General features: G+C 28.0%; 3 protein-coding genes across 3 annotated transcripts; 2 read left to right on the forward strand and 1 right to left on the reverse strand.

The window, feature by feature from the left end:
- The first annotated feature begins 3,003 nt into the window (after positions 1–3,003).
- Positions 3,004–3,393, forward strand: LOC113855715 (S-protein homolog 5-like). The gene has a single exon (XM_027487344.1). It carries the CDS (start codon positions 3,004–3,006, stop codon positions 3,391–3,393), a length of 390 nt encoding a protein of 129 aa, XP_027343145.1.
- A 3,298-nt stretch (positions 3,394–6,691) lies between these two features.
- On the forward strand, positions 6,692–7,123 carry LOC113855716 (S-protein homolog 2-like). The gene has a single exon (XM_027487345.1). It carries the CDS (start codon positions 6,692–6,694, stop codon positions 7,121–7,123), a length of 432 nt encoding a protein of 143 aa, XP_027343146.1.
- A 10,909-nt stretch (positions 7,124–18,032) lies between these two features.
- Positions 18,033–21,854, reverse strand: LOC113855717 (magnesium transporter MRS2-F-like). The gene is made up of 7 exons (XM_027487346.1): positions 21,519–21,854; positions 21,016–21,064; positions 20,828–20,973; positions 20,452–20,580; positions 18,620–18,904; positions 18,191–18,427; positions 18,033–18,083 (listed from the first exon to the last, which is right to left on the reverse strand). The coding sequence occupies exons 1-7, from the start codon at positions 21,852–21,854 to the stop codon at positions 18,033–18,035; spliced, it is 1,233 nt and encodes a 410-aa protein (XP_027343147.1).
- Positions 21,855–27,556: the final 5,702 nt, after the last annotated feature.

Below are 27,556 nucleotides of genomic sequence, written 5' to 3' on the forward strand. Positions count from 1 at the left end.
ATTAAAAATATATATTTACTTCTTTCAATTTTAAAAAATAGTAATATTAACTAATTATTTTAAATGAAGAATTAAATGTACTAATGATTAATATAACATTGAATGATATATTAACTACATTATAATTCAATGTTTCTTAGAAGTTATAACATTACATTACAGATAATATATTATTTAATGTTAATACAACATAATTATATAACATTACATGCATAATAACTTTTTCAAAATATAACAACAAGAATAAATATATATTTTCTTTTAATGTCATGATATTATTACATGTCATAAAAACTTAAAAATAAATGAAAAGACCGGGATTTTAAAAAATGCAAAAATATATACGGACCAAAATATCAATTAAGTTGCAAAAAAAAACTTTTGACTTCTCCTATTGCAATTTTATTTATAAGTTGCAGTTGTAACAACGTGACGTCGCACAGTGTGAGGGAGAAAATAGATTATGTGCTTGGATTGTTGTACTATTGATGATTACTGCAGCAGATACAGTGATAGTCCCCATGCATGCTAAGAAACATGTGCGTGTCATAAATGGCTTGGGCAATGGCACTGTTCTCTATCTCCATTGTCGATCAGGGGACGATGATCTTGGGCCGCATGTTCTTAAGTATAAAGAGTACCAAGAATGGTCCTTCAACAATAACATTCGCGGTACTACTCTCTTTTGGTGCTCCTTGCAATGGAACAATCAGCAACACAGCATTGAAGTTTACAATTACTAAAGAGATAACAAAAATTGTAGTTCCCATTGCTGGCGAAGTATTGAGAGTGATGGAGCATATTTTTATATAGAGACTGTCGGGTATTGGGTGCATAGATAAACATGGTAGTACACTTGTCTCACAGCTGCAACTCATTCCTTAGTGTATATGCTAAAGGAATAAACAGAATAAACTATACATCATCCCCATCTATCTATTTTACTAATAAATCATTTCCCTTAATTTATTGCATTTCATTTTCCCATCTTTGCATTTATTTATATTCACAATTCATATTTTTATAACTCTTTTTTTTTTTATTATTTCTCAATCTTCAACTTTTGTTCAATTAGGCTCGCGTTTCATCTTGTGTTATTCGGGAGTAGCAGGTCCCTAACCGTGGCTGAGGCCTCCACTACTGACAAGTGCTCCTAAAACCACTTTGGTTTGGTAACCATGGATCTCCCCAAATCCTTGTGGAGAGTCTTTTTCCAATCCTCCACACACTCCCCAGTTGAGTCACCCATTTAGCTTTCCAAATGCATGCCCAGGTGTAGCTTGGGTTATGACCACGATCAGAGTGTAGATAAGACTTTTTGTGGTAGTACTATGGCCGAATGATCCTGGCCACAAGTGACTGGGGATGCTTTGCTAGTCTCCATTCCTGTTTTGCAAGGAGAGCTAAATTGAAAGTCTCAGAGTACCTGAAACCTAGTCCTTTTTCTCCCTTGGACAGGCACATTTTGGACCAACTAACCCAATGTATTTTCCTTTCACCATTCTTGCTGCCCCAGTAGAAATTACTGATCATAGATTCAATGTGATGACAGAGATTTGTGACAGAGATTTGGGGAGAAGGAAACATCCCATTAGGTAGGTTGGGATAGCTTGAGTAATGCCTTGATTAAAACCTCCTTCCCTACTTTTGACAGCTACAACTCTTTCCATTCCTTTAACTTTTTCCACACCCGCTACTTTGGAAAGCAGCATTACAACTTACAATACATTTATTTTTCATTTCTAATATGTATATTTAGATATGAAATGAATAATTATATATTTAGATTAATTGATAAATAAAATAATAATTTTTATAGAAATTTTTAATTGTATTTATTAATTTATGTATAATTTATTAGTTATTAAAATTTAAAATATTTATTCTCTTCTTTCTTGTTTTTAATTATTTTTAATTTTTAAAATGCAAAACTAATATAATATCTACGTATATAACATTAAAAAAATATATTAACTACACGATAAATTAAAATGCATAATTATAAATTACAAATAAATTGATAAAAAAATTAAATATAAATTTATATTTTTTTAATTAATGTAAATTATTTTTGTCGTTAAAATTTAAAACATTTATTCAAGTCTTTCTTGTTTTTAATTATTTATATTAATAAATTATTTTGGACCAATAAATAAATGTAAAAATTAACTAACCTAGAACATCAATATAACATTAAACGACATATTAACTACACTATAACTTAAAACTTATAAATATATATTGCATAGAAATTAATAATTTATTTTATAATTTTATTTATTTATTTTTATAAATTATTATCAGTAATTATAATTTTAAATAAATATAATATATACTTCAACAATATTATAATCATTATTTATATCATTTTTATTAACTATATTCTTTTTAATAGCCTAGAAAATATATAAAATGCATAAAATTATAATTTATAATAAAATATTAAATAACTTGATGTGATATTTGTATTTTTAAATTATAAATTAAATAATATATATACTTAATTACACGAATAATAAAAATTATTATTTAAATATAACATCAAATATAATAAAAAAATATGTTTTCTTTTTTGCTTTTTTGTTTTTAATCCCTTGCTATCATTACATGCAATAAAAAAATAAAAATAAATGAAAATAAAAACAAAAATTAAGATAAAAAAAAGTGTGAAAAAAATACACGACTCAAAAGTATTAAGGTGTTGTAATAATCATCAACTTAAGCAGATACTCTATACTATCTAGATTTTGAGAATTGTTATTCTTTTAATATTTTACAAATTAAAATATATTTTTAAATAAACTATTAATTTTACTTTCAATTAATATAAAATTAACGGATAATAGAAATTACAAGTATTAAATGAGCGCTTTAAATGTCTACAGTTTCTTTTGACTTTTACTGTTGCAATTTTATTATAAGATGCAATTGTAACAATGGGACTTTGTATAGTGTGGGGGGTGAAAATAGATGATGAGCTTAGTTTATTGTAATCTCACGAACATGTTGAAGGGCTTGGCTGTATTACTGATGATTATTGCAGCAGATACATTGACAGTGGGTGTGCATGCTCGGAAACATGTGCGTGTTACGAATCTCTTGGGTAAGGACGCTGTTCTCTATCTCCATTGTCGATCAAGGGATGACGATCTTGGCCTGCATGTTCTTCGGTTTTTACAGTTCCAAGAATGGTCCTTCAACAATAACATTGGCGGAACAACTCTCTTTTGGTGCTCCTTACAGTGGAACGACAAACAACGGAGCATTGAAGTTTATAATTACGAAAGAGATAATAAAGATTGCAGTTCCTATTGCTGGCGATTTCTTGAACCAGATGGAGCATATTTTTACATAGAGAATACGAGGCAATGGGAGCATAGATACTCGTGGTAATGCACTTGTTTCACAGCAAGGAGTCATCAGTGTTTATGCTAAAGGGGAAAATAAAATAAACTAATCATCATCCCCATCTATCTATTTTACCAATAAAAAAATTTCCCTTTAATTGATCGCATTTTATTTTCTCATTTACGCCAATTGTTTATATTCACAATTCATATTTTATATTAAATTTATGCTTTTATATTAATTATTTCTCAATAAATCTATGGTAAATTTGCGAGTTCAAAATATCTGAAAGATAAATGCAAATTGATAAATAACAATTTTATAACTAAATATATCAAAATTTTAATTTTAAGTTTAATTGCTGTATGTATTTAAATATTATAATTTTATATTTTAATTTATTTGAAATTATTTACTATTTATTATTAAATATGTAGATCAATCGATCAAAGTAATTATTTTAATTTAAGCTGTAATTTTGAGTTTGAATCCTAACAAATATAATTATAACTTGAAAATTTGCTTATTAAATTTAAAAATTAGGATAATTTTTTTTAATTTGACTCTCATTTATAAAATTTTATTATAAAAATTGAGATTTATTAAATTTTCTTAATCATTATTAAGATATTAATAATTTATTATTTTTTAAAATAATGAATGTTGTAATATTTATTTATTTTTATTATTTATGACAAATCTTTTAATGAAATAAAAAATTAAGAAATTGAATGAGTAAAGTAAAGTTACTCAATTTAAAATAATAGGGATAAAAATTTTAAATTACTTTAAACTAGTAACTAAAAATAAAAAATTCTTAAACTAATAATATTAATTGTGGCATTACAGTTCAAATATTTTATATTTACTGTGCTTTCTGTCCATCATTAATAATCGGCCATTGGCCATTATTTAATGCAAGAAATGGCTATTACCACTATCATTTAATTATTTGTATTTCGGTACTTATTTTACTTCATGTTCTTATGAGTTTTGTTAATAAATGATCTTGAATTATTAATTAAACAATAAATGAATAAAAAATATAATAAAAATATTATATATATATATATATAACATTATGTGAATAATAATAAGTTTAGTATTTGAATATAAAATTAAATATAATAAGAATATATTTTTTTCTTTTTGATTTTTAATCTCTTGCTATTATTACATACCATGAAAATTAAGGATAAATGAAAAAGAATAAAGCAAAAGACCGGGATTAAAAAATGCATAAATTTTAAAAGTCTACAGTTTCTTTTGACTTCTATGTCAATTTTATTTATAAGTTGCAATTGTAACAATGTTGTTTTGTATTTCAATTAACGTTATAAAAATTTTGAAATATATAAAAGTAATAGTTCTTTATTATATTATTATAGTTTTTAATTTTATAAAAATTTGAAATAAATAATTAAAATGATAGATAGTTATAAAGTCACTTATCTTTTAAAAATGCTTTTCTGAAAAGTTATTACTATAATTTCAAGGTATAATTTATTAGTATACCCTAAGATAGATATATTTTTATGGTTAATTTTGTTAATAAATGTTCTTAAATTATTAATTTAATACTTAATGAAAAAATATAATAAGAATATAATATATATATATATATATATATAACATTATATAAATAATAATAAATTTATAATTTAAATATAAATTCAAATATAATAAAAATAAATGCTTTTTAGTTTCTGTTTTAATCCCTTTCTATTATTACACACTTTAAAAGTTAAAAATAAATGAAAAAAATAGGAATTATAGGCAACGAATAAAATAGATACCAAATTTATACATACCAAAATATTAATTAAGCTTTTTAAAAATTGAAGTTTCTTTTGACTTCTCTTATTAAAATTTTATTTATAAATTGCAATTGTAACAATGTGACTAAGGGAGTGAGCGTAGTTTATCAAGAACTCCCAAACATGTTGAAGGCTGTGGGCACAGTTGTTGCACTATTTACGATTGTTGCAGCAGATAAACTCATAGTCGCTTCGTCAGGTGGGGAATGGAACGATCAAAAACACACCATTGAAGCTTTTAATTATAGAATAGATTATGGGAAATGTGTTTCCAATTGCTGGCGATATGTTGCAACTCATGGAGTACTTTTTTTATTTAGAGTTTTCAAAACAGTGGGAGAAGAGATACAGATGGTAGTAGACTTGTCTAACACCTACAACTCATTTGTGTTTATGTAAAGGGAAAAATAAGACAAACTACTAATCATCCCCATCTATCTATTTTACTAATAAAGCAATTTCCCTTTAATTGATGCATTTCATTAATTTTCCCATCTTACACCAATTGTTTATTTTCACAATTTATAGTTTAAGAGAACGGCTATAAAGTTATGTTTTTTTTATCATTATTAATTATTTCTCAATCTCCAACTTTTGTAAAATGTATCTAAATATAATATATTTAGTTTATATATATACATATTTTTTTTTTGTTAATCATTACTTATTACAATAATCATGATTTATATTTTCATTTTTAATCATAATAAAAGATACACTGATATTAAAATATTAAATATAATATAAATGTTTTATTTTAGTCCTTCTTTTTCCTTTTAATTTCTTTCTTTTAATCCCTTGCTATTATTTCATATCATAAAAATTAAGAAAAAAAAAGGAATTAAAAGCAATGACTGGGATAAAATAAATATAATTAGTGAACGAATAAATAAATTTAAAATTATAATATATATATATATATAACATTAAATACTAATGTTATTCTTTTAATAAATTAATAAATATTCCTCCAATTATATTTATAAAAAAACAATTGCCAAAATTTTTTATTCTAATTATAAGACTAAAAGGCTTGTTTTTAAATTTATTAATTTTTAATTTCTTTTATACTCTTAATTTGTTATAAAGTTATGTTAATTAAATACTAATTTATTTTTCATATAAGCTAGTAACTTAGTCCTTTAATATGATGGACATTTTTAAATAAAATATTTTATTATATATAACTGCTTTATTAGTATTAATGAATTAATTATTTATTTAGTTCTTATTTTTTCTTTTAGCATTCACTTTTTTTTAGTCTCTATTTATTATTATATACCATAAAATATCAAAGAAAATTGCGAAAAAATGGAAACTAAAAGCAAAGATGGGATTAAAAATGCAAAAATTATGCAGAGCAAATAATTTATTGAGCCTTTTAAAGCCTGCGGTTTCTTTTGACTCTTTCCACTTGCAAATTTAAGAGCCTTACGAGATATGGGGAAAGTAATGTCACAGTGCAGTTATCTGTAAAACTCTTAGGCGGTGCGGTATCATTTTAAGTGTGGGAATGAAAATAGATGATGGGCTTGGTTTATCGAAACCTCGCAAACATGTTGAAGGCGTTGGGCACAATTAGTGTATTATTGATGATTATTGCTGCAGATACACTCATAGTCCCTGTCCATGCCAAGAAACATGTGCGTGTTATAAATGGCTTGGGCAATGACACTTTTCTCTATCTCCACTGTCGATCAAGGGATGATGATCTTGGCCTGCATGTTCTTCAGTATAACGAGTACCAAGAATGGTCCTTCAACAATAACATTCGCGGTAGTACTCTCTTTTGGTGCTCCATGCAATGGAACAATCAGCAACACAGCATTGAAGTTTATAGCACCAAAAATGATGATGAAGACTGTGAACTCAAATGCTGGCGAGTTATTGAACCAGATGGAGCATATTTTCTTATGGAGACTCGACAAGGACAGTGGGACCACAGATACAGGTGGTAGTAGACTTGTTTAACAGCTACAAGTCTTTCGTGTATGTGCTTAAGGATAAAATAAAATAACTAATAATAATCTCCATCTAACTATTATACTAATAAAGCAGATTTCCCTTTATTTGATCATTTCATTTTTCAATCGCACGCCAATTGTTTATATTCACAATTTATAAAAAAAAAAATCAACAAATAAAATATAATATGTTTTAAATGAATGTGATATACATCCATAAAAATGATTAATGGATGAGTTGAATGAGTTTTTATTAAATAGGTTATGGATGGATTTTTTTTTTTTCATTTTTCATGGGTAAAATTCATTAAAGATTTATTTATTTTTAACCATGTACTACAATTCGGTTCAAAATTTATCTTATTTACTCATTTGACACTCCTCGTTAGATGATAAAAAATAAAATTAGGAATTTTTTTAACAATTGACCTGCAGGGTAACATAGAGTTACTTAATCAGTTATATATATATACACACACACACAAATAACATTGGATAGCAATTATTTTGTGAAACAAATAATACAGTTTTAAACACGTTCATCGATATATTTTATATGATCAATCTAATTTTTCAAAAGTCAAAAAAATTATTTTCATAAATTAATCACTTTTTTTTAAAAAAATTAACATTTTAAAATATGCGTCAATTAAAAAAATTTGATGCTGACGTTCATTTTATTAATTAGAAAGAAGATAAAAGTATCCATAAATAATTAGTTCAAATAACACATGCATGATTATATTTATAAGAAAGTACTAGTTTAGTTGTTGTATTTACAAAACAAATTAATTAAGAGAATTAGTCTACCACACTATAAATATTTGATGTTAATTTAAATTCTCTTTTGTAAAAAGAATTGTTGTTTACACTAAAATATAGAAATACAAATAAAGAAAGATTAATTAAAACAACTCCAATTAAACGAATTTCCCATCCCACCACCTTTACTTTTAAAGTTTTAGTCATGATATTTTATTCAATTTGATTTTAATAAATTTTTAATTTTATTCTTATTTATAAAGTTTTAATACAAAATTAAGATTTTTTACTTTATTAAATCATTCTTAAAATATTAGCAATTTATTATTTTTTACATGAATATATGTTGTGTCATTTATATATATATATATATATATATATATATATTATTTTTTTTACCAAAGAATATATATATATATATATATATGTATATATATATATTTATGACATATTATAACTCTCAAGGTTAGTATGTAAAATTATTTTTTTCTGACATTTATTATTTCCGTCTCTTCTGTTGTTTTATCTCTTAGATGGACGGTTACCAACCGCACCTCTTCGGAATGCATTGAAGTGAGCAAAGTTGGAGTAAAACAGTGTTGAGGTAAAGTAGACTCAGCTTTGTCTATTATAATCTCACAAACATGTTCAAGGCTTTGCCTATAGCTGTTGCATTCTTAGTGATTATTGCAACAGTCACACTTGGGGAGGGTCAAGAAGAAAATGTATGGTTCGGGAAGACACATGTGCGTGTTCAAAATGATTTGGGTGATGGTGTTCGTCTCTATCTCCATTGTCGATCCAAGGATGATGATCTTAGCCTGCAGATTCTTCCCTATCGATACTACCAAGAATGGTCCTTCCGAGATAACATTGGTGGTACTACTCTCTTTTGGTGCTCCATGCAATGGAACAATGTGCACTACAGCTTTGAAATTTATAGTACCAAGAACGATACTAAACATTGTACTACCCAATGCTGGCGAAGTATTAGACCAGATGGAGCCTATTTCTTTTATGAGTTCCAAGGCTATTGGGTGAAGAGAGAGTTCTGGTAATAGACTTGTCAAAAAGCTTCCAGCCATTATTCTTACGTTTGATGAAGGGAAAGAAATAAAATAAACTAATAATCATTTTCATGCAATGGATGAATGATGTTATAATAAAGCAGATTTCCCTTTATTTAATCACATTTCATTTTCTCACTGTTTAAAATTTACCGTATCATTTACACTTTAAAAATATCACTCTTATATTTATTTAATTTTAACAAAATTTGAGATACATAATTTAAGTAATATATAATGACTCCATCCGGTCTTTTTTTAAAAAAATAAAATAATTTTTTTTAATTTTTATTAAAAGAAATAAATAATAGATTTATATATTAATTATTTTTTTTTTATATTTTTTTATTAGTATCATTAAATATATAAATTACTAACTATATTATTTAATATTATGAATATTTTTAGAATAAAATTTATAATTATAAAAAAAATATAATAGAATTAAAATCATAATGATTTAATTTTTTGTTTCTTATAAAAAATCGAATGAAATATAATTTAATAGTTAAATAAAAAAATTATTTTTATTAAATTTTTTATGATATAAAAATGAAAATATAATTTATACCGGTGTAATTTGCTATCTTTCTATAAAATTTTATTAAAAGTTATAATATCTAATAAATCATTTAATTAAATTTCACTGGTTAGAAAAATTATTTTTACTTTAGTTTTTATTTTTGCTTTTAGTATTCACTTTTTTTAACCCATATTTATTATTACATACGATAACATATCAAGGAAAAATGGCGAAAAAATGGGAGTTAAAAGCAAAGATAGGGATTAAAAAAAATGCAAGCATATACGCAGGCCAAAAAATTTATTAAGCCTTTTAAAATTTGAAATTAAAGCAGGGTTTCTTTTGACTTTTTCCTCTTACAAATTTAAGAGCCTTCGAGATATGGGGAAAAAGTTTGGGGAAAGTAATTGATGTTACAGTGCACTTATGTATTAGACATTTTGGCGGTGCGGTGTCATTAACGTGGGAGTGAAAACAGATAATGTGCTTGGTTTATCACACCGACACAACCCCCCAAACATGTTGAAGGCTTTGTCCACTGTTGTTGTACTATTGATGATTATTGCAGCAGATACACTCATAGTCCCTGTGCATGCTCGGAAAACAGTAGGTGTTACAAATGGCTTGGGCAAAGGCACTGTTCTCTATCTCCATTGTCGATCCAAGGACGATGATCTTGGCCTACATGTTCTGCAGTTTCTACAGTACCAAGAGTGGTCCTTCAACAATAACGTTAGCGGCAGTACTCTCTTTTGGTGCTCCTTGCAATGGAACAATCAGCAACACAGCTTCGAAGTTTATAGTACCAAAAATGATGATCGAGATTGTGAAAGCAGATGCTGGCGAGTTATTGAACCAGATGGAGCATATGTTTATATAGAGAATCATGGACACTGGGACCACAGATATAGGTGGCAATAGACTTGTTTAACAGCTACAGGTCATTAGTGTATATGCTCAAAGGAAGAATAAAATGAATTTTTCCATTTACCAAAATTATTTTTTATTTCTTTCTTAAATATATATTTATCTTTATCATTAACATTTAATTATAAATTACTCTACGTGCGTGAAAAATGTTTCAGTTCATATATATATATATATTATAACATTTTTCTGTATAAATATATGTATGTGTTGTTTTCTTTCTTCTATTTTTATTTATATTAAAAATATATGTTACTTATCTTTGTGATTAGTCTTTTGTTTTTAAAAGGTTAAAACTCTTGCATTAATATAAACTAATATTTTAAAAAAATTCCTTCAACCTTTTAAAAACTAAAATTATAAAAAAAATTGTCAGAAAGTATGTTTATAAATTATATTGTTAGAATTTCTCTTATCTCAATTAAGGAGGATTATTTTTGCTAATATACTTATAGAAAAATTGCTAATAACAAAACTTTTAACACATTTTTGTTAATACATTTTTTATGATTAATTTAAATTTATTAAAAATTACAAAAATTATTTAAATTTAGTTTTTATTTTTAAAATAATATATTTTTTATATATTTTTATAATTTTTAATAAATATTAGTTAATAATAATAACACAGTGCATTAAAAAGAATGTGTTATTAACCTTTTTCGTTTTTCTTATGATTTTCATCAAAACTAGTTTTTGTTGGTTTACTCTCATGAGAATATAAAATTTACAATTTTTAATATAATTTGAAAATCTGATTTTTGTTTTTTCAAGACAAACTAGCACGATTCAGTCCCATTCTCATGTTCATATACTTGCTACAGTAAATATAAAATTAAAAAGTTATTTTTATTTATACGTTGATTTTTTATACAAATACAAAGGTTGAATAATAAATCACATGTTTTCCAACAATGACTTTTACACTTTGTTTCGGTAATTGAGAAAAAAATAAAAGAATAATATAATTTTTATTTCTATTTATAAAAAACTATGAATAATATTTTTATACCCTCATAAGTAGACATATTTATTTATTTAATATTTAAAATACTGATTAATCACTTTTTACCTATATTTCATGATATATAACTACTATTTATTAATTTTTATGAAAATTTTGTTTATATTTTATAAATTGAAAAAATGAAACTTACAGAGAGGAGGGATTTTTTTTTATAATTTTATCATTTTTAATATCATATAGTATAAAATATTAAAAAATCATTAATAAAAATTTACACTAAAAAGATTAAGTTTTTAATTGAAATATATATTATATATAAAATTTATTTACTTTTCTCTTTCTTACTCATTTAAATAAGTATAAAAATATTTAATAATTATTTAAAATTTAAATATGCTAAAATTCATTAAAAATATAAAATATAAATAAATAATAGAGAAAAAAAAACACTTGCAAAAGCAGAATACATATTTAAACATAAAAAATAACAAACCTATTTAAGAAGGATAGATTCAAAACACGCACACTCTCTCCCACTTGTCTCAAATATAAGTAAAACAATCTAAATTAGATGAATTAAAAACTAATTAATCTTGTTTAATATTCTTAATTTTATAAAATATAAAATTAATTTTTTAATATGTTCTTTAAAATCATTTAAAGATTATTTAATATTTTTACTACCATGAAATGTTATTAACAAGTAGTCTTGTACGCAGTCTTTTGGTAATGGAAAAGAATTAAATTTTAGCGATTAATTTAAAAAAAAAAATATTTTTATTTATGAAATTGTTAATTTATGTCTTGAATATAAAAAAAGTCATTAAAATAAATATTTAAATTAATAAATACATTTAAAAAAATTATATTTAAGTTTACTTTTTTTTTTTTTGCTAAGCTATATTTAAATTTACTTATATATATATATATATATATATATATATATATATAATATTTTTTTTCTTTTGTTTTTCTCCCGCAGATTTAAATGTCTACGGGAAGTGGGCATAATTTTAGGGAAGTGATGTAGCAGGACATTTTTATGTAATTATGACTTTTTGGTGGTTTTAATTACATTCTTTCAGTTTTTTAATTTAATAAAATTTGATATAAATAATTAATATAATATAATCATAATTTAAGAATTGAATTTTAAAAATTATATTTTATATAAAGTGCATGATTATGTAATGTTTTTGTATTTTTCACTCTCAAGAGGTTCTAAATTTTACATTTTTCAATATGCTTACTTTTGAAATTCTGATTTTTATTTTCAAGATAAAGTAGCATGATCTAACCCCTTTTCTCATGATTGTGTTTTTGTTTTATAAATAATATAAAATAAAAAACTATTTTTTACTTTATCTATATATATATATATATATATAATTTTTTTATAGATATACAAAATGTCGAATAACAAATCACACGTATTTTTTTTCAAACAACTACTTTTACACTTTGTTCAAGGTAATTTAATAGAGATAGAGAGAAAATATAAGCAAAAAAGTGAGAGAAGAATGAAATTGGAGATGTTATATTAGAAATAGAAGATATGAGAAGTAAAAAAAAAGTGGGACCAATAATTTTTATATTTCTCTCAAAATTGAATATTAATGAGAGAGACGAACAAGAAGAGAAGAAAGGAGAGTCGATTTTGGTTTTTGATTTAATTATTTTTAAATTAACTATTATTTTAAAGTATAAAATACACAAAAATTTAAAAATATTTTATTGATAAAAATTTATAGTAAGGAGTTTAATTCTTTTGAATTAATCTATTACTATTACTACATTATTTATTCAATTATATTTTTTTATTTTTATTAAATTTGAACTTAAGTTAAGCTTAATCCTAAAAGCTATTTTTTATAAAAAAAAATAAAAAATTATAAAAATACTAAAAATGTAATACTTATTTAAATCTAAAAAATAGCAAACCTAAATTTAGCAAGGAAAGTTTTTAAAAACTTATAATATTTTTCATATAATTTAATAATACTAATGTATTAAATTATATTAAATTTTATAATTTTAAAAAAAATACTCTCTGAAAACAGTTTTTTAAGATTGTAACACAATAACTAATAAATGCATTTAATTATTTTATTTTTATTAAAATTATTATTAATTTTTAAATTATACCTATTTTAAAAAATTACATAATAAATAATAGAGAAAAAATAAAAATAAAATTTTAAAATATTAATTATCTTAAAATAAAATTAGAAAATAATTATATCTTAATATTATAAAATGATTATTATTTATAAAAAATTATATTAATTAAAAATAAATTTAAAAATTAAAAATTTCTACTATATATAACTTCTTATTTTATACAAAGTGGTACATGTTTAAACAAATATGATTTTTTACTAACTACTTTTCAGTGATGGATTTGGATCTTTTGCAATTTTAGAAGAAACTATGGTCTATAGTTCAAAATTTGTTTAAGAAAAATAAAATTTGCTTCAATGAATTTAGCACAAAATAATTTTTACATAAGAAAAAAATTTTACGTAAGTGAATTTAGTAAAAAATTAATTTTCACTTAAGTCAAAATTGTAAAAAATTTTAAAATTTTATCTTCTTTCTCTCTAAACTCAAGAAAATTTAAGGAACTTTTTTTTCTCATCAATAACTACTTAGTTACTAAAGACCTTTACATATATCATTTTACCAAATATTTCAAATGTATTGTATTACTTATGCTAAACATTAATGAGATAGAAATATTTGGAATCAAGTTAAATGGTTAATAATGATGATAAAAATTATAAGAATGATAATTTTGAGAAATTGATTAAAAAATAATTACATTATTACATGTTTTGAAATATTTAAATTTTTATGGTATGATCATAAAGTATGATTACATGATATTTTATAAATATTTTTCAACTTTTCTGTAATTTAAAGAAAAAGAGGATAAAATTTTAAATTTTTTTATAATTTATTACATATTTTGAAACAATTAAATTTTTATAGTATAACCATAAAATGTGGTCACATGATATTTTACAAATATTTTTTAACTTTTCTGTAATTTAAAAAAAAGATGAAATTTTAAATTTTTTTGTAATTTTAGCTTAAGCAAAATTTTTTGCTTAAAAAAATTATTTTTTTACTAAATTCTCTTAAACAAATTTTTTTTCTTAAATAAAAAATACTTTTTACTAAATTTATTTAAGTAAATTTGTTTTATTTAAAGAAAGTTACACTGCATACTCTATTTCCCTCTAAATTGCAGAGGATCTGGATGCCTTACATTTAAATGCCTCGCAGATTTTGAGGGAAGTGATGTGACAGTACATTTATATGTTGTTAAGAGTGTTTGGTAAGAGCAATTGTAAGAGGGTGACTTTGTAGAGTGAGGGAGTGAAAATAGGTGATGATGTGGTTGGTTTATCGTAACCTCCCAAACATGTTGAAGGCCTTGGCCACAGTTGTTTGTACCATTGATGATTATTGCAGCAGATACTCTCATAGTTCCTGTGCATGCTCGCAAAACTGTGCTGTGTTCAAAATGACTTGGGCAATGGCGTTGTTCTCAATCTCCATTGTCGATCAAGGGACGATGATCTTGGCCTGCATGCATGTTCTTCAAAATGGAAACTACCAAGAGTGGTCCTTCAAAAATAACCTTCGTGGTACTACTCTCTTTTGGTGCTCCTTGCAATGGAAGAATCAGCAACAAAGCCTTGAAATTTATAGTTACGAACACGATGATACAGATTGTGAAACCAAATGCTGGCGAAGTATTAGATCAGATGGAGCATATTTTTATTTAGAGTACGAAGATTTTTGGGTGCAGAGATACCTGTGGCAATATAGACTTGACTTAAAGCTAAAGGGAAAATAAAATTAATCTCCGCTTAAGTCATTTTGTTGCATGTTATTTGTGTTTGTATAATTTTTTTAAATTCTAATATATTCACTTAAGCATACATATTCGCTTAAGCGGATATGTATTCACTGAGAAATTTAAATCTGGGCTCATGCCTTGTCACTATTCGCTTAAGCCAATTCAAATTCGCTTAAGCCATTTTGTATGCCTGAAACCATTGTTCTCTGCATGAAATTCGCTTAATATTAATTAAAATTGTTGGTCAAGGCTTAAATGAATCTATAATAGCTTAAGCGATTTACAATCTGCTGAAGCGAAAAGAGTTATTGAAATGCATGTCTTTCTGGTCCATTTTCGCTTAGGTTTAATTATTTTCACTTGGAAGAGCTTAAGCTAAATGCAAATCGCTTAAGCAAAATTATGGACTTAAGCGAGACATGATTTATGTTTCTTGTGGCTGGCTTGGACGCGCTTTTAAGCCCTTTCACCATTTGTTTAAGCCTTTTTTTTCGTTTAAACGAATTTGCTCCAAATTTTACTTAAACAAAAAAAATCCGCTTAAGTAAAAATAGATCGCGCCCTATAGTTCCCGCCAAGGATCCAAACACTACTAAGTATTAAAATACTTGTGGTAATAAATAGACTTGTCTAGAAGCTTTAAGCCATTATTCGTATACATGCTAAAACTTTACTAATAAAAGCAAGCCTTCCCCCCCTTTTTTTTTATAACATTTTCCCCATTATTAATTATTTATTGTTTAATTTATAATTTAAAATAGCTAGTTATCTCTATCCCAATCTCACTTTTACAAACTTTCTAAATATAATACTTAAATATATTTTTACTTTCTATATATTTTGAAAATTTAGTTTTAAGTTTTTAATTTTTATATTTTTATAAATGGTTAATTTTGGTCACTTTTAATTATGTAACCATAAAAAATTAACATTTGATACAAAAAAATGATATATGACAATCTTTTAATTAATGATCTCATTATTTAATAATTAACGTAATAAAGGAGGACTCTAATGATGTCTTCTTTGACCACCGATACCTCATTCAACGTTAATAAATATCATAACTGGTGAGATTAAATACTGGATTAAATTTTATTTCTATCTCATTAATATATGTCTTGGAGTAATAGCTGTTTTTTTTCTTAAAATATCATTTATTTAATAGCTGGAAAAACTAATGATGTACTATTAACTATTTGAGTTGAATTCAGTATTTATATTATTTAATACAAAATATTTGATTTTTCAATGTATCATTAAATTATGTAATTTTATTTCATAATTATATCAAATATCACATAACTTGAATATTTATAAATATATTATTTAATAATTAATATTTATTTATATGGTAATAATATATAACACATTAAAATTAAGTAACATTATCAAATAATTTTAGTTTTATTTTGTATAAAGTTTTATAAATTTAATTTATATGATAACATTTTTTAAAATTTTCAGTTAAATTGATAAATTTAATAATTTTTAAAAATTCATTAAGCAGTATATTCTTTTATATATATATATATAAAGAGGAATATTAAGGTATGCTAGTTTAAACTATAAGTAAAGAGGAATGTTAACACACTTATAATTATTTGTTGAAATTTATTAAAAATTACAATACGTAAAAATAAATAATTTTATAGCGAGGCTTGTATAATTTTTATGATTTTTAATAAATTTTAGTTAATAATTAAAATTGTGTTAAAAATAATATATTAAAATGATATATAGATTTCATTTATTGTAAGCAAAATATAAATGAAATATAATCAAATACCTATTATATTTTGATGCTACTTAATGAAATTATCTATATAAAATACTTTTATTAAATTTAAATTATATTTCCAATGAATTTCATACAACCTTAAATTGAAAGAGAAATTTCTTTGAAATTAGTTACTAAAATTTAATTATCTTCCATTATGATGTAAATAGCTTCTTAATTTCATAGCTTGAGTTTAACATTTAAAGTAGAAACTTAAAACATCAATTAATGATATTTAAATTATATTGAAGTTCATATTAAAAAGTATAATTGATTTTAAATTTAAGAGCATTATATAAGATTAACTAATTTTTTAAATAGTATAATTTAATTATTTTTTGCTTATATTTAAAATAGAAAAGAGTATGTATCTAAACTTGATACACACACATGACTATTAAAAGTTTATTAATCACATGAACCAAAAATAAAAATAAAAAAAAAGATTCATTTTAATTCAAAATATTCATCATTAAATATAAGGATTTTTTTGCTGAAAAATTAAGATAAAATTTAAAAATAATTATATGTTTTTATATTATTTTTATTTAAAATTAAAGTTCTATATAATAATTTAATTATAAAAAAACATATATTATTAAAATAAGATTTTAATTTTAATTGAAAAACGATGATAAAAACACATGTCGTATCCTTACAGTTAAGCATGTATGTCCTTATGAAATACTAATAAAATTCACCTGATCATATATGAGTGTCCTAAATATATTAATTAAATAATGAAAAATATTTTTTTTACAATAGTATAACATTTAATATATTTTTAATAAAAATATTTATTTATCAATAATTTTTATTAACTTTCGTTCTCAAGACAGTCTGAGTTTAAACATTTAAATATTGTAAATTTTTATTAAAAACATATTATTCATGTTAAAATTATAAATATGTAATAAATATATTTTTAAAAATTATTATCATTAATTATTTAAACTCAATTTTAAGAGCTAAAATTAACAATTTTTTTTAATGGAAGTTATAAGTATGATCAAAATTTGTTTACCTTGAGCATAGCAATTTTGAAATTGTTATCAGAGCACTGAAATTGATCACCAATATTTAGTTTATTCATAAATTAAAAAAGTGATTACAAGTTGCCTTCTATTGAGAGAGCAAGTATTTTTTCTTCCCCCACCATAAACATACAAGGAAAATGAACATACAGCCTGCGAATGCACCGCCAGTTGTAGCCCAAAACTGATGAGGTTGACCATCAAAGAGGTCGATGTGAATATTCATCCCAAACAATCCTGTAACTACAATACCGCCATTAACTATCATGTTTAGTGTGTTGAATATTATTGCTACCTGTAAAAGCTGATTTTGCTTATCATCCAACATTATGTTGATGTAGTCTTCTGTATCATCCACGTACTCCCTCAACTTAACCAAGTCACAAACACGTGCATAAGTGAGTACAGCACATACATAATTATTAACATTCTCTTCTTTTTTCAACTGATTTTTTAATGATGTAGCTGATCATTCATAATACATAATAAATACTTCTTTTTTCAAACATGTTTCCCTTAATGTTAGTATTTAAAAGGATACATGAGTTCAAGAGATACTTACACTAGACAATTTTTGTAAAATTCCATTTGTCTGTGCAAAATATGCTTCCAGAAGCATCTCCAATTCCTCAACGTCAAGTTTAGGACCGTGGAATTTGTCTAAATTTTCTGAATTTGATTCATCGCTACAAACAGATTCGGATCTTTGATCGTGTTCTTCAAATTCATAATCGTATCCTTCTTTGCACGATGCCTCATCCAATGAGCTGGCATTAAGCTTTCGTGTCAAGTACATTTCAGCCATGTCGTTATCATCGTCCAGCAAATGTTCTAGTTGATCTGCTACCTGTAAAATTCAAGACTAGAATTAGTCCTGTTTAATTTGGAGAAGAGCATAGCTTTACATCAATGATAGCCAAAGTAAGAAAAAATATATTCAATAATGCACTTAATTTTAGCATGATTTTCAATAAAACTTGCTATTTACTGATTCATCGCTTAATTGATTAGCATGATCTTTAAATATATCAAAATGAGGTTTGTAGTACGTTCTTAATAATTTTTTTATTACTTTATAGAATAAATATTAAATAAAAGAAGTATATGCATTTATTATCTTTAAAATATATAAAATATATTTATCATTTTATTCATTTAGTAATTTGAAAATTTTATAAGAATATAATATAAAAATATTAAAATTATTCTATTCAAATAATCCAAGCATAGTAGGTAGGCTATATAACTTGCAGTTGGGGGGAAAAATTAAAGGCTTATTTGTGTAGAGTGCTAAGCTCCGTTTCACGTTAATTAAAAGAAAAAAAATTGAAAAAACTATGATTTCAATGTGATATTTTGTTTAAGAAAGTGTATAAACTCAGTTTCGATATTTAACCAAAAAGGCAGTAAACATGCTCATACAGTAACTTCTTAAAACAAACTACAAATCTAGGCACAGTGCAGCATCTCCTTGAGATTTTACGTTTTGATATTCACAATTTAGATTTTATGTTCCTAGCTACTCGAAATCCTTGATAATTATACAGAAGGAACCATAGAACTTCCTAGCTTTATTAATTTCAAAAATTAAACTTGCATAGACCAACCTATTCTCCAATTGCATAGTGGGAAATAAACTAGGCTAAATTGAGTGAAGAGGAAAGCAGGCAATGAAACTAGAACTTGCTCACAAGAGTGTTTGTAAACTGCAAATTACAGTCCAATCACTCACATTTGAAGATTAATCATAATTCTTTTCACTCAGTTTGCACCTTTCTTCATGACTCGTTATAGCTGTTCTAAGATGCAACGAGATTTCTCTCTCTTGTTGCCCCATTTAGTTATAACCCAGAACATTCAAATCTTACTCCTTTCTCTTTATATACACCCGGTGGGCATGTGAAGGTTATAAGTTAGTATGAAACACGAAAGGCCCACATTCTTTATGGTTGCATGAACTTCTACACAAGTTCAGAGCTAGTGTTTTTGTTACAGCATCCATGTCAGATGAATGAAATGTTGTGGTAAGTGGTTAATCTCAAATCCATTTTGCACCATTGTGCTAGATTAACACACAAAATGGAACCATTAAAAAACATGCCAAAAGGTACACCATGCACAAAGTATTAGTTGCCTATGAATCACCCAACTTTGCATTGGCTTGCGGTTTAGCAAAAAAAATCTTTCTTAAAATAAGGAATATATAAATTTTATTTTCTCAAGGGAATACAAGTTAAAAGAGTTTTAAGCAACAGGGCAGTGCATAAGAGTCAAGACAGCTTGCAGCTAACTATAAAAGATGATCATATAGAGGAAATTCATTTTCCAAAATTCTTAATATAAAATTCATTAAATGTGCATACATGGTGCCTGATGTTTGTGAATAATATTTACCTTTTGCACGCGGCCAGAAAGTGCAACCAAACGACTCTTAATTTGTCTTACGCGTTCAAGATTGAGTGTGCTAAGTTTAGAGGTCAGTTCATCTAAAGCCGGGTAAGCCTCTTTCTCCAATGCCGAAGTCTGATAAAGGTAGAAGTCATGACGCTTATAAGCATATTCAATTCACTAGGATCTATGCTTACTGAATAAATAATAAAGAAAGGATCAAAATAAACATATTCATTGAAGTATTAATATGTATTCATACAATAAGATTGAAGTATGTATTCGTTAAAGATATTTTATCTTTGAATCCACCAAAACCCTAACCACAAATGGAGTAAACGCAATTCTATAAATGAACAAATTAAATAAATTACATACAGACCTCAGATTCTAGGCACCTGCAAGCAGATTCGATACATGCTTCAAGTGCTCTGAACTCAAAAGGTAATTGCTTAGGAGCTGGTGCTAATGATACAATCCCTGCACTGATCTTAGGGTTATCCGCTCTTATTTCAAGGTTTGGCGTGTCTTGAAAGGCATTAGAGTCCTCAGATATTCTCAAAGGCGAACCGTTTAGTAGAGGTTTTTCTTCATTACCACCGTCCATGCCATTGCTCATCTATGCAATGAAGTAAAATTTTTCACTGGCACCATAAAGATATCGAAAATGGATTTTTTTATACAAATTTTTGGGACAACTTACTCTTTCAATGTACTTTTGAGAATTATGCATATAAATAAGATAAAAAAATAAAAGAGGAATAAAAAAAATTATAGACAAATGATAACCACTGCATTCATTAAGAATTTAAAATTAAAATTTTTTGTTAATGTATTTTTAATGTACTTCTCTAATTTAATTTTTAACAAAAATTTTCATCGTTAATTCTCAAAAGACTCTAATTAGCAAGACTCAAGTTTATATACCGTATTGATTTTGGGTTCTTCAAATATCAGAACTGTAAACATATATCACCATGCATGATCACGTAGATAATTTTTGGTTCAGTAAAAGATTATTAGCTTTTTGGGGTTTTTTCAAAAAGTATAAATATAAGAAAAAATGGACGTACCGAGGATGGGGTTTGGTCAGTGGGAGAATTAGGAAGATGGGTGTGAAGATCTTGAAGGAAGCGAAGAAAGAAAGAGTTGGAGGAGTTGATGAGGAGGATCTCGGAGGCAGTGATAATGGCTTTGATGTGTTCCAAGTTAACAACAATGGCTGCGTCGCGTCCAAGGATGGAAGAAGGGTGAGACAACATGGGATCGAGGACCCTAAGATCACGCGCCGGTAACCCAGTTCGCCTCATTATGGAGTGTTTCCCAACATCTTCGAGGTGTGCCTCCCCTGTCTCCGACACCACCATCCAACTCTTCACTCCTTTTATTCCCACACCCTTTCGCCTCATATTCATCAGCATTTTTTCTTTCTCTTCCTCCACTATCCGCCTCAACCTACCCCTCTATTTAAATCCCCGATACCAATCTTTTATCTATCTATTCACTTCAACAAACTACCCTAGTTACACTACAACCACCTTTTTCCCTTTTTAAATGTTTGATTTGATGATAAGATGCTCGCTAAATTAGGGTATCGATCCGTTCCTATAACTCTTTCATGATCAAAACTAGTCAAACTTTAATATACGCTGTAACTTGTTCATTATCAAATCAATTTAATTTCATCTAATGAAATGATATTCAATTGGGTTGTATTTCGCCTTTTATATTTCATATAAGAGTACATCTACTTTTCTTTCTTTTATTTTTTTATTAAAACTTATTTTTTTAATTTATAAATTATTGTATATTTCAGAATAATAATATCATTATTTGTTACTAAATAATTTTTATGAATGCTCACGCGAAAGAAGGAAAACACAAGTTAATAGCATTTCAGTTAATTAGTTCAAAGTAGAAATTTTTTTGTGCCAAACATTAAATTAATTTTTTTTTCAGAAATAATTAAAAATATATTATATTATTAATTTTTAATATTAGTTTAAAATGTTTTCCTTTCAAAATACTTCTTAAACGCTCTTACTACTCAGTAATTGCATATACAAGATGAAGGGTGATAACAACACAATGATGTAACAAATTGTGCTCTAACATTTAAAGTATAATTAATTAAAAATTCCCGTCTAAAATTTAACTACAGTTTTAACCTTTAATTTAAATTTAAATTTAAAATTTATACGTTACTAACTTGTTTACAGTTTTATTATATCTTGAAATATATAAATATAGATAATTATCAATTTTGTAATATTTTTAATTCATTAATAATAATTCTGTTTCTGTTTGGGAAACACTTGTCTTCTGATTTTTGCTCTAGGATGTAGACATCCTTCTGACTATTGCTAATGTGGGAAGCGTACCTGCAAAAGGCTCTCCGATGCTGAAGTCAGGATTCGGTATTAAGTAATAAATGCTATTTAATAATGAAAAATTAACATTTTATTTGTACTTCGTACCTTCCTTATATAGGCACTGTTATGGGCTAATGGGCCTGTTGAATCAGCCTTGATTTTGGCCCTTTATTTAAAGTAGATAATATTCTGATTATTACCCTTAATTGGATTAATTACCTTTTAATCCTGACAAAGTGTATCCGTCCAAACTAGGCCAAATAAGTACTCCTTTTCCTTTTCCTACAGGTAGGACCGAGTAGTTCCTTATCCAGTACACTAGCTCCCCAAGCCCGAAGAGGTACGAAGCAAGGGCTGAATAATTACAAGTACCAAAGGCATTTAGACGAGGGGGTGTTTGGTTTCAATAAAAAGTAGGTGGGCCGAATAGGAACTCAGTTTAAGTAACTTCAAATAGTACGAAATAAGAAAAATAGGTATACCGAGGAGAGGTACTTGGTTTGAAGAAAATAAGTAGACGACTAGGTGCTTGGTATATTGAAGGGTGTATACTGAAGGGGTATTCGCTTTAGTAACCAAGGTAGTAGAGAGAAGAAATTATATTAAAAAATTGATAAAAATACTAGAAAAAGATTATTCTAGAACTTAGCTTTTAGGGTTTCCTCGATGGTGTGTAAAAGACGAAGGGGTGCTCGATCTCAACCATTCAATTTAGAAGAGATCTGACGGTTCAGAGGGGAGGCGACCCTTCGTATGCCCGAAAGAATATGTCCTATAAATACATGGTGGTCCAGGCCCTTATTTTCACTTTCACTCCAAACTGAAGGGTATACATATTATTGTGTTCCGAAGAGTGTTTGCTTTTGCTTTGTACCGAGAGGTGTTCTGATTTTTAAAGGTTTTTCTCCCCAACCGACTACCTGCAAGGTACATTTAGTAATCCTTCTTTTCTCTCTGTTAATTTACCATGGCCGAATCATTGGAATGGGAGGATTCCCTGTCAAATACTTCAAGGCCAACTACTGTCGAAGTAGATATCGTAAATGAAATTGAAGGGGGTGGTGAAATTTCATCAAGAGCAAGAAGGGTGAATGAAGCGGGAGAAAGAACCCAAGTTAGAGAATGCAGTAGGAAAGTCGAGTCGTTTAATTCTAGTGATACTGACTCTTCTGAACCATTACCGAGTACAAGCCCCCTAGGGAGAGACCAGTGTTCCCCCCTGTACAATACCTGAATAAGAGTGGATACACGGTGAAGTGGCCACGTACTTGTCTCATTTTAGGAGGAATAGGATCTTCAATTTTTTGTTGATCATTGTGAAATTACCTTATGGGAACCTTCTGACCCGTATCCCATATACCTCTATCCTTGTCGAGGAGACAAAATCGAGGACCATGAATTTGTCTTTTGGGGGGTGTCGAGATGGTCGATACTTTCTTCATGTATGAATATATGTTTAGAAAATTAGGTATTAGGTTACCTTTTGATGACTTCCAGATGGGAGTATTAAGGGTTTTGAATGTAACGTCAACACAACTCCATTCGAATGGGTGGGCGGCGATTCAGGCTTTTAGGGTACTATGTAAGTTTCACTATATAGAACCTAGCATATGTTTGTTTCTTCATTTCTTTTGTATTCGTCCTTCGGATTAAGCAAGGTGGGTATCTTTAATAAGACAACCTGAGTTGCCCTTATTCAAACTGTACGTGTCATCTTTCAAAGGTTTCAAAACCGGCTACTTTAAGGTAACCGTGCACCCCGTAGGTAAAAATTAATCCCCTTTTCCCATTTTATTGGACCCGAGTACCCCGTTGGTACGACCTTCTTCCAGAAGATATGTTGTCGGCTAAGGAGCTATCGGCCTTAGAGTATTTGAAATCTCTTCCCCGGAAGCTTCCTACCCGAAAGATACTTCTAGTATTGAAGTCTCCCCGTCCTTGTCTGAATATGGAGGGTACGTTTCGTCCTTATACTTAATTTTTAATTCAAGTTGTATTGATTTGACTTGTTATTTTTATTATCGGTCTGATGGCTTAACGAGGTGTTAACGTGCCAACTTTTCGTCAGACCTTGAAGAAGAGAATGCCGAAAAACACACCAGTTGAGGAACACCGAAACCCTCAACTTGACCATCTCCCAGAGGTGATCGAGCCTCGCCCTCCTCCCCGAGACCTTGTCCTCGTGGAAAACCAGTTCAAGAGGCGTAAGGACAAAGGTAAAAGCAAGGAACCCGAGAAGGAGAGAAAAAGAAAACATGCCCATTTGGCTGGGCCGAGTGGTGCAGAGGGGGCGCGCAAGCAAACCCGAATTGCTGCTATTGCGGGGGTCAGCAGTTCTTCCAACTCGGTAGTTCCTTTAGCTATGTTTGCTGAGTCCTTCTTAGCTCCTGGGACACATACTGGTCAGGTAGCTGCCCCTGATTTGCTTTCTGATTCGGGGAGGGAAGTAGTCGACAACCTAGACCTCAAATCTCAGTGGCATTGCTATGCGGAGCTTCAAGTGTGATCTATGACTATGCTCTGAAGACTAGTTGTGGATCCTACTCTTGAGGTGAAGAATGTCCAGAAAGCGTACTCGACTTCTCAATAATCCTTGGCTGAAAGTAAAGAGACTCAGTCGAGCCTTGCCAAGACCATCCAATCGCTGGAAATTGAGGTTACTCAGTATAAGGAGCACTACCGTATAGAAGAAGGTCGAGTCCAGGCCACCGAGGAGGCGCTGAGGGTTAAGGAGGAGGAGGTGGAGGCGCTGAGGGTGAAGTCTTTAGAGATGGAGAAGGCCCTAAGGGCCAAGTCAACTGAAATGGAAGAAGCCCTGGTACTTGAAAGGCAGAGAGCTGAGGCCAACATGAAGGCTTTTGCCTAGAAGTGTTCACAGCAAGTTGCTTTTAAACATGAGTCCAGTTTTAACCATGTTGTTCGTCAATGCTATGGATTCTGCCAAGTCCCGGCCGACTTCCATTTCAATCTCACTAAAGACTTCTTCGGCGATAAGTTTTTACCATATAATGAAGTAGATGATGATGTGGAACCTGACGCCGAAGCCCCGAGCCAAGCTGTAGATAATGAAAATGCTCCTGGTCCTAAGGTCCCCGGTCCTGATGCTGGAGAGGGGGGATTTAGAAGTCTTTTTCTTCTTCTTTTTTATCATGGGCCGATAGTGCCCTAATTTTGTAATCCACATTACACTTTTTGCAATACAAATCCTCTCATTTTTCTTATATTCTTGTGTGCCTTTGTATTTGAATCTTTGTTAAATAAGTTAAGTATAATCGGATGCTTGTTATAATCTGAATACTTTATTATGACTGAAAATATTTATCACGTTTCAACCTTAGCCGAGTAGGGGTACTCGAGAGGGTATCCTTATAAAGTTCATCTTCGACCGAGTAGAGGTACTCCGAAAGGAAATAATAAATTTGACCTTGGCTAAGTAGGGATACTTGGGAGGGAGTTGTTAATAATGAGTCATCCTTGGCCGAGTAGGGGTACTCAGGAGGGAAATAATAAATTCAACCTTGGCCAAGTAAGGATACTTGGGAGGGAATTTAAATTAATTCATCCTTGGCCGAGTAGGGGTACTTGGGAGAGAAATAATTAATTCAACCTTGGCCAAGTAGGTATACTTGGGAGGGAATTTAAATTGATTCATCCTTGGCCGAATGGGGTGACTCGGGAGAGAAATAATTAATTCAACCTTGGCCAAGTAAGGATACTTGGGAGAGAATTTAAATTGATTCATCCTTGGCCGAGTAGGGGTACTCGGGAGGGAAATAATTAATTCAACCTTGACCAAGTAAGTATACTTGGGAGGGAATTTAAATTGATTCATCCTTGGCCGAGTAGGCCAAGTAGGTATACTTGGGAGGGAATTTTAAATTGATTCATCCTTGGCCGAGTAGGGGTACTCGGGAGGAAAATATTTAATTCAACCTTGGCCAAGTAGGTATACTTGGGAGGAAATTTTAAATTGACTTGAAGATAACTAAATAGTTCGTAAAGGAGAGTTTTATTGATAATGTGCCTCATTAAAAACCTTCCCAGAAAAATCTCTTTTCACGTTCTTTTAAAAGGACAAAACCTGGGTGAGGAAAAGAGTGCACCGATTACATATTACAGATATTCAACTAAAATAATGCTTTAAATGAGTGGTGTTCCAAGTTTACGGTATCAACTTCCCTTCGAGTGTCTCTAGCTTATATTACCCAAAAAGGTCCCTCCCAATTTGCAGCCAACTTGCCTTCTCGTCGGTCTCGGCGTGCTTCCCCTGTGACCATACCAAGTCGTCAACATAGAATTGTCTTGGTTTAATTTTTGAATTGAATTTCCTTGCCATCATCTTTTTACTTGCTTCGGTCACTATGGCTGCTTGATTGCGTACTTCATCTAGTAAATCCAGGTTGACGACTAAGGATTTGTCATTGGCCGATCCCTCAAAATTTTGCCTTCAAAATAATAGTTCTCCAATCTCGACAGGTACCATGGCATCAGTACCATATGTAAGCCTAAAAGGAGTTTCCTTTGTAGATGTTTGTGGCATACACCGATATGCCCATAAGATCTTGGACAATTTTTTTGCCCACTCTCTTTTTGTCGACCCCAACCTTCTTTTTAATTCATGTAAGATGACTTTGTTTGCAGCCTCGGCTAGACCATTAGTCTGCGAATGTTCAACAAACGTAACCTTGTGTTTAATATTAAGCCCTTCCAAAAATTCATTAAACCAGCGATTTGTAAAC

The sequence above is a fragment of the Abrus precatorius genome, unplaced genomic scaffold (genome assembly GCF_003935025.1).
Source record: "Abrus precatorius isolate BTA unplaced genomic scaffold, Abrus_2018 Scaffold11, whole genome shotgun sequence".
NCBI classification, from domain to species: Eukaryota; Viridiplantae; Streptophyta; class Magnoliopsida; order Fabales; family Fabaceae; genus Abrus; species Abrus precatorius.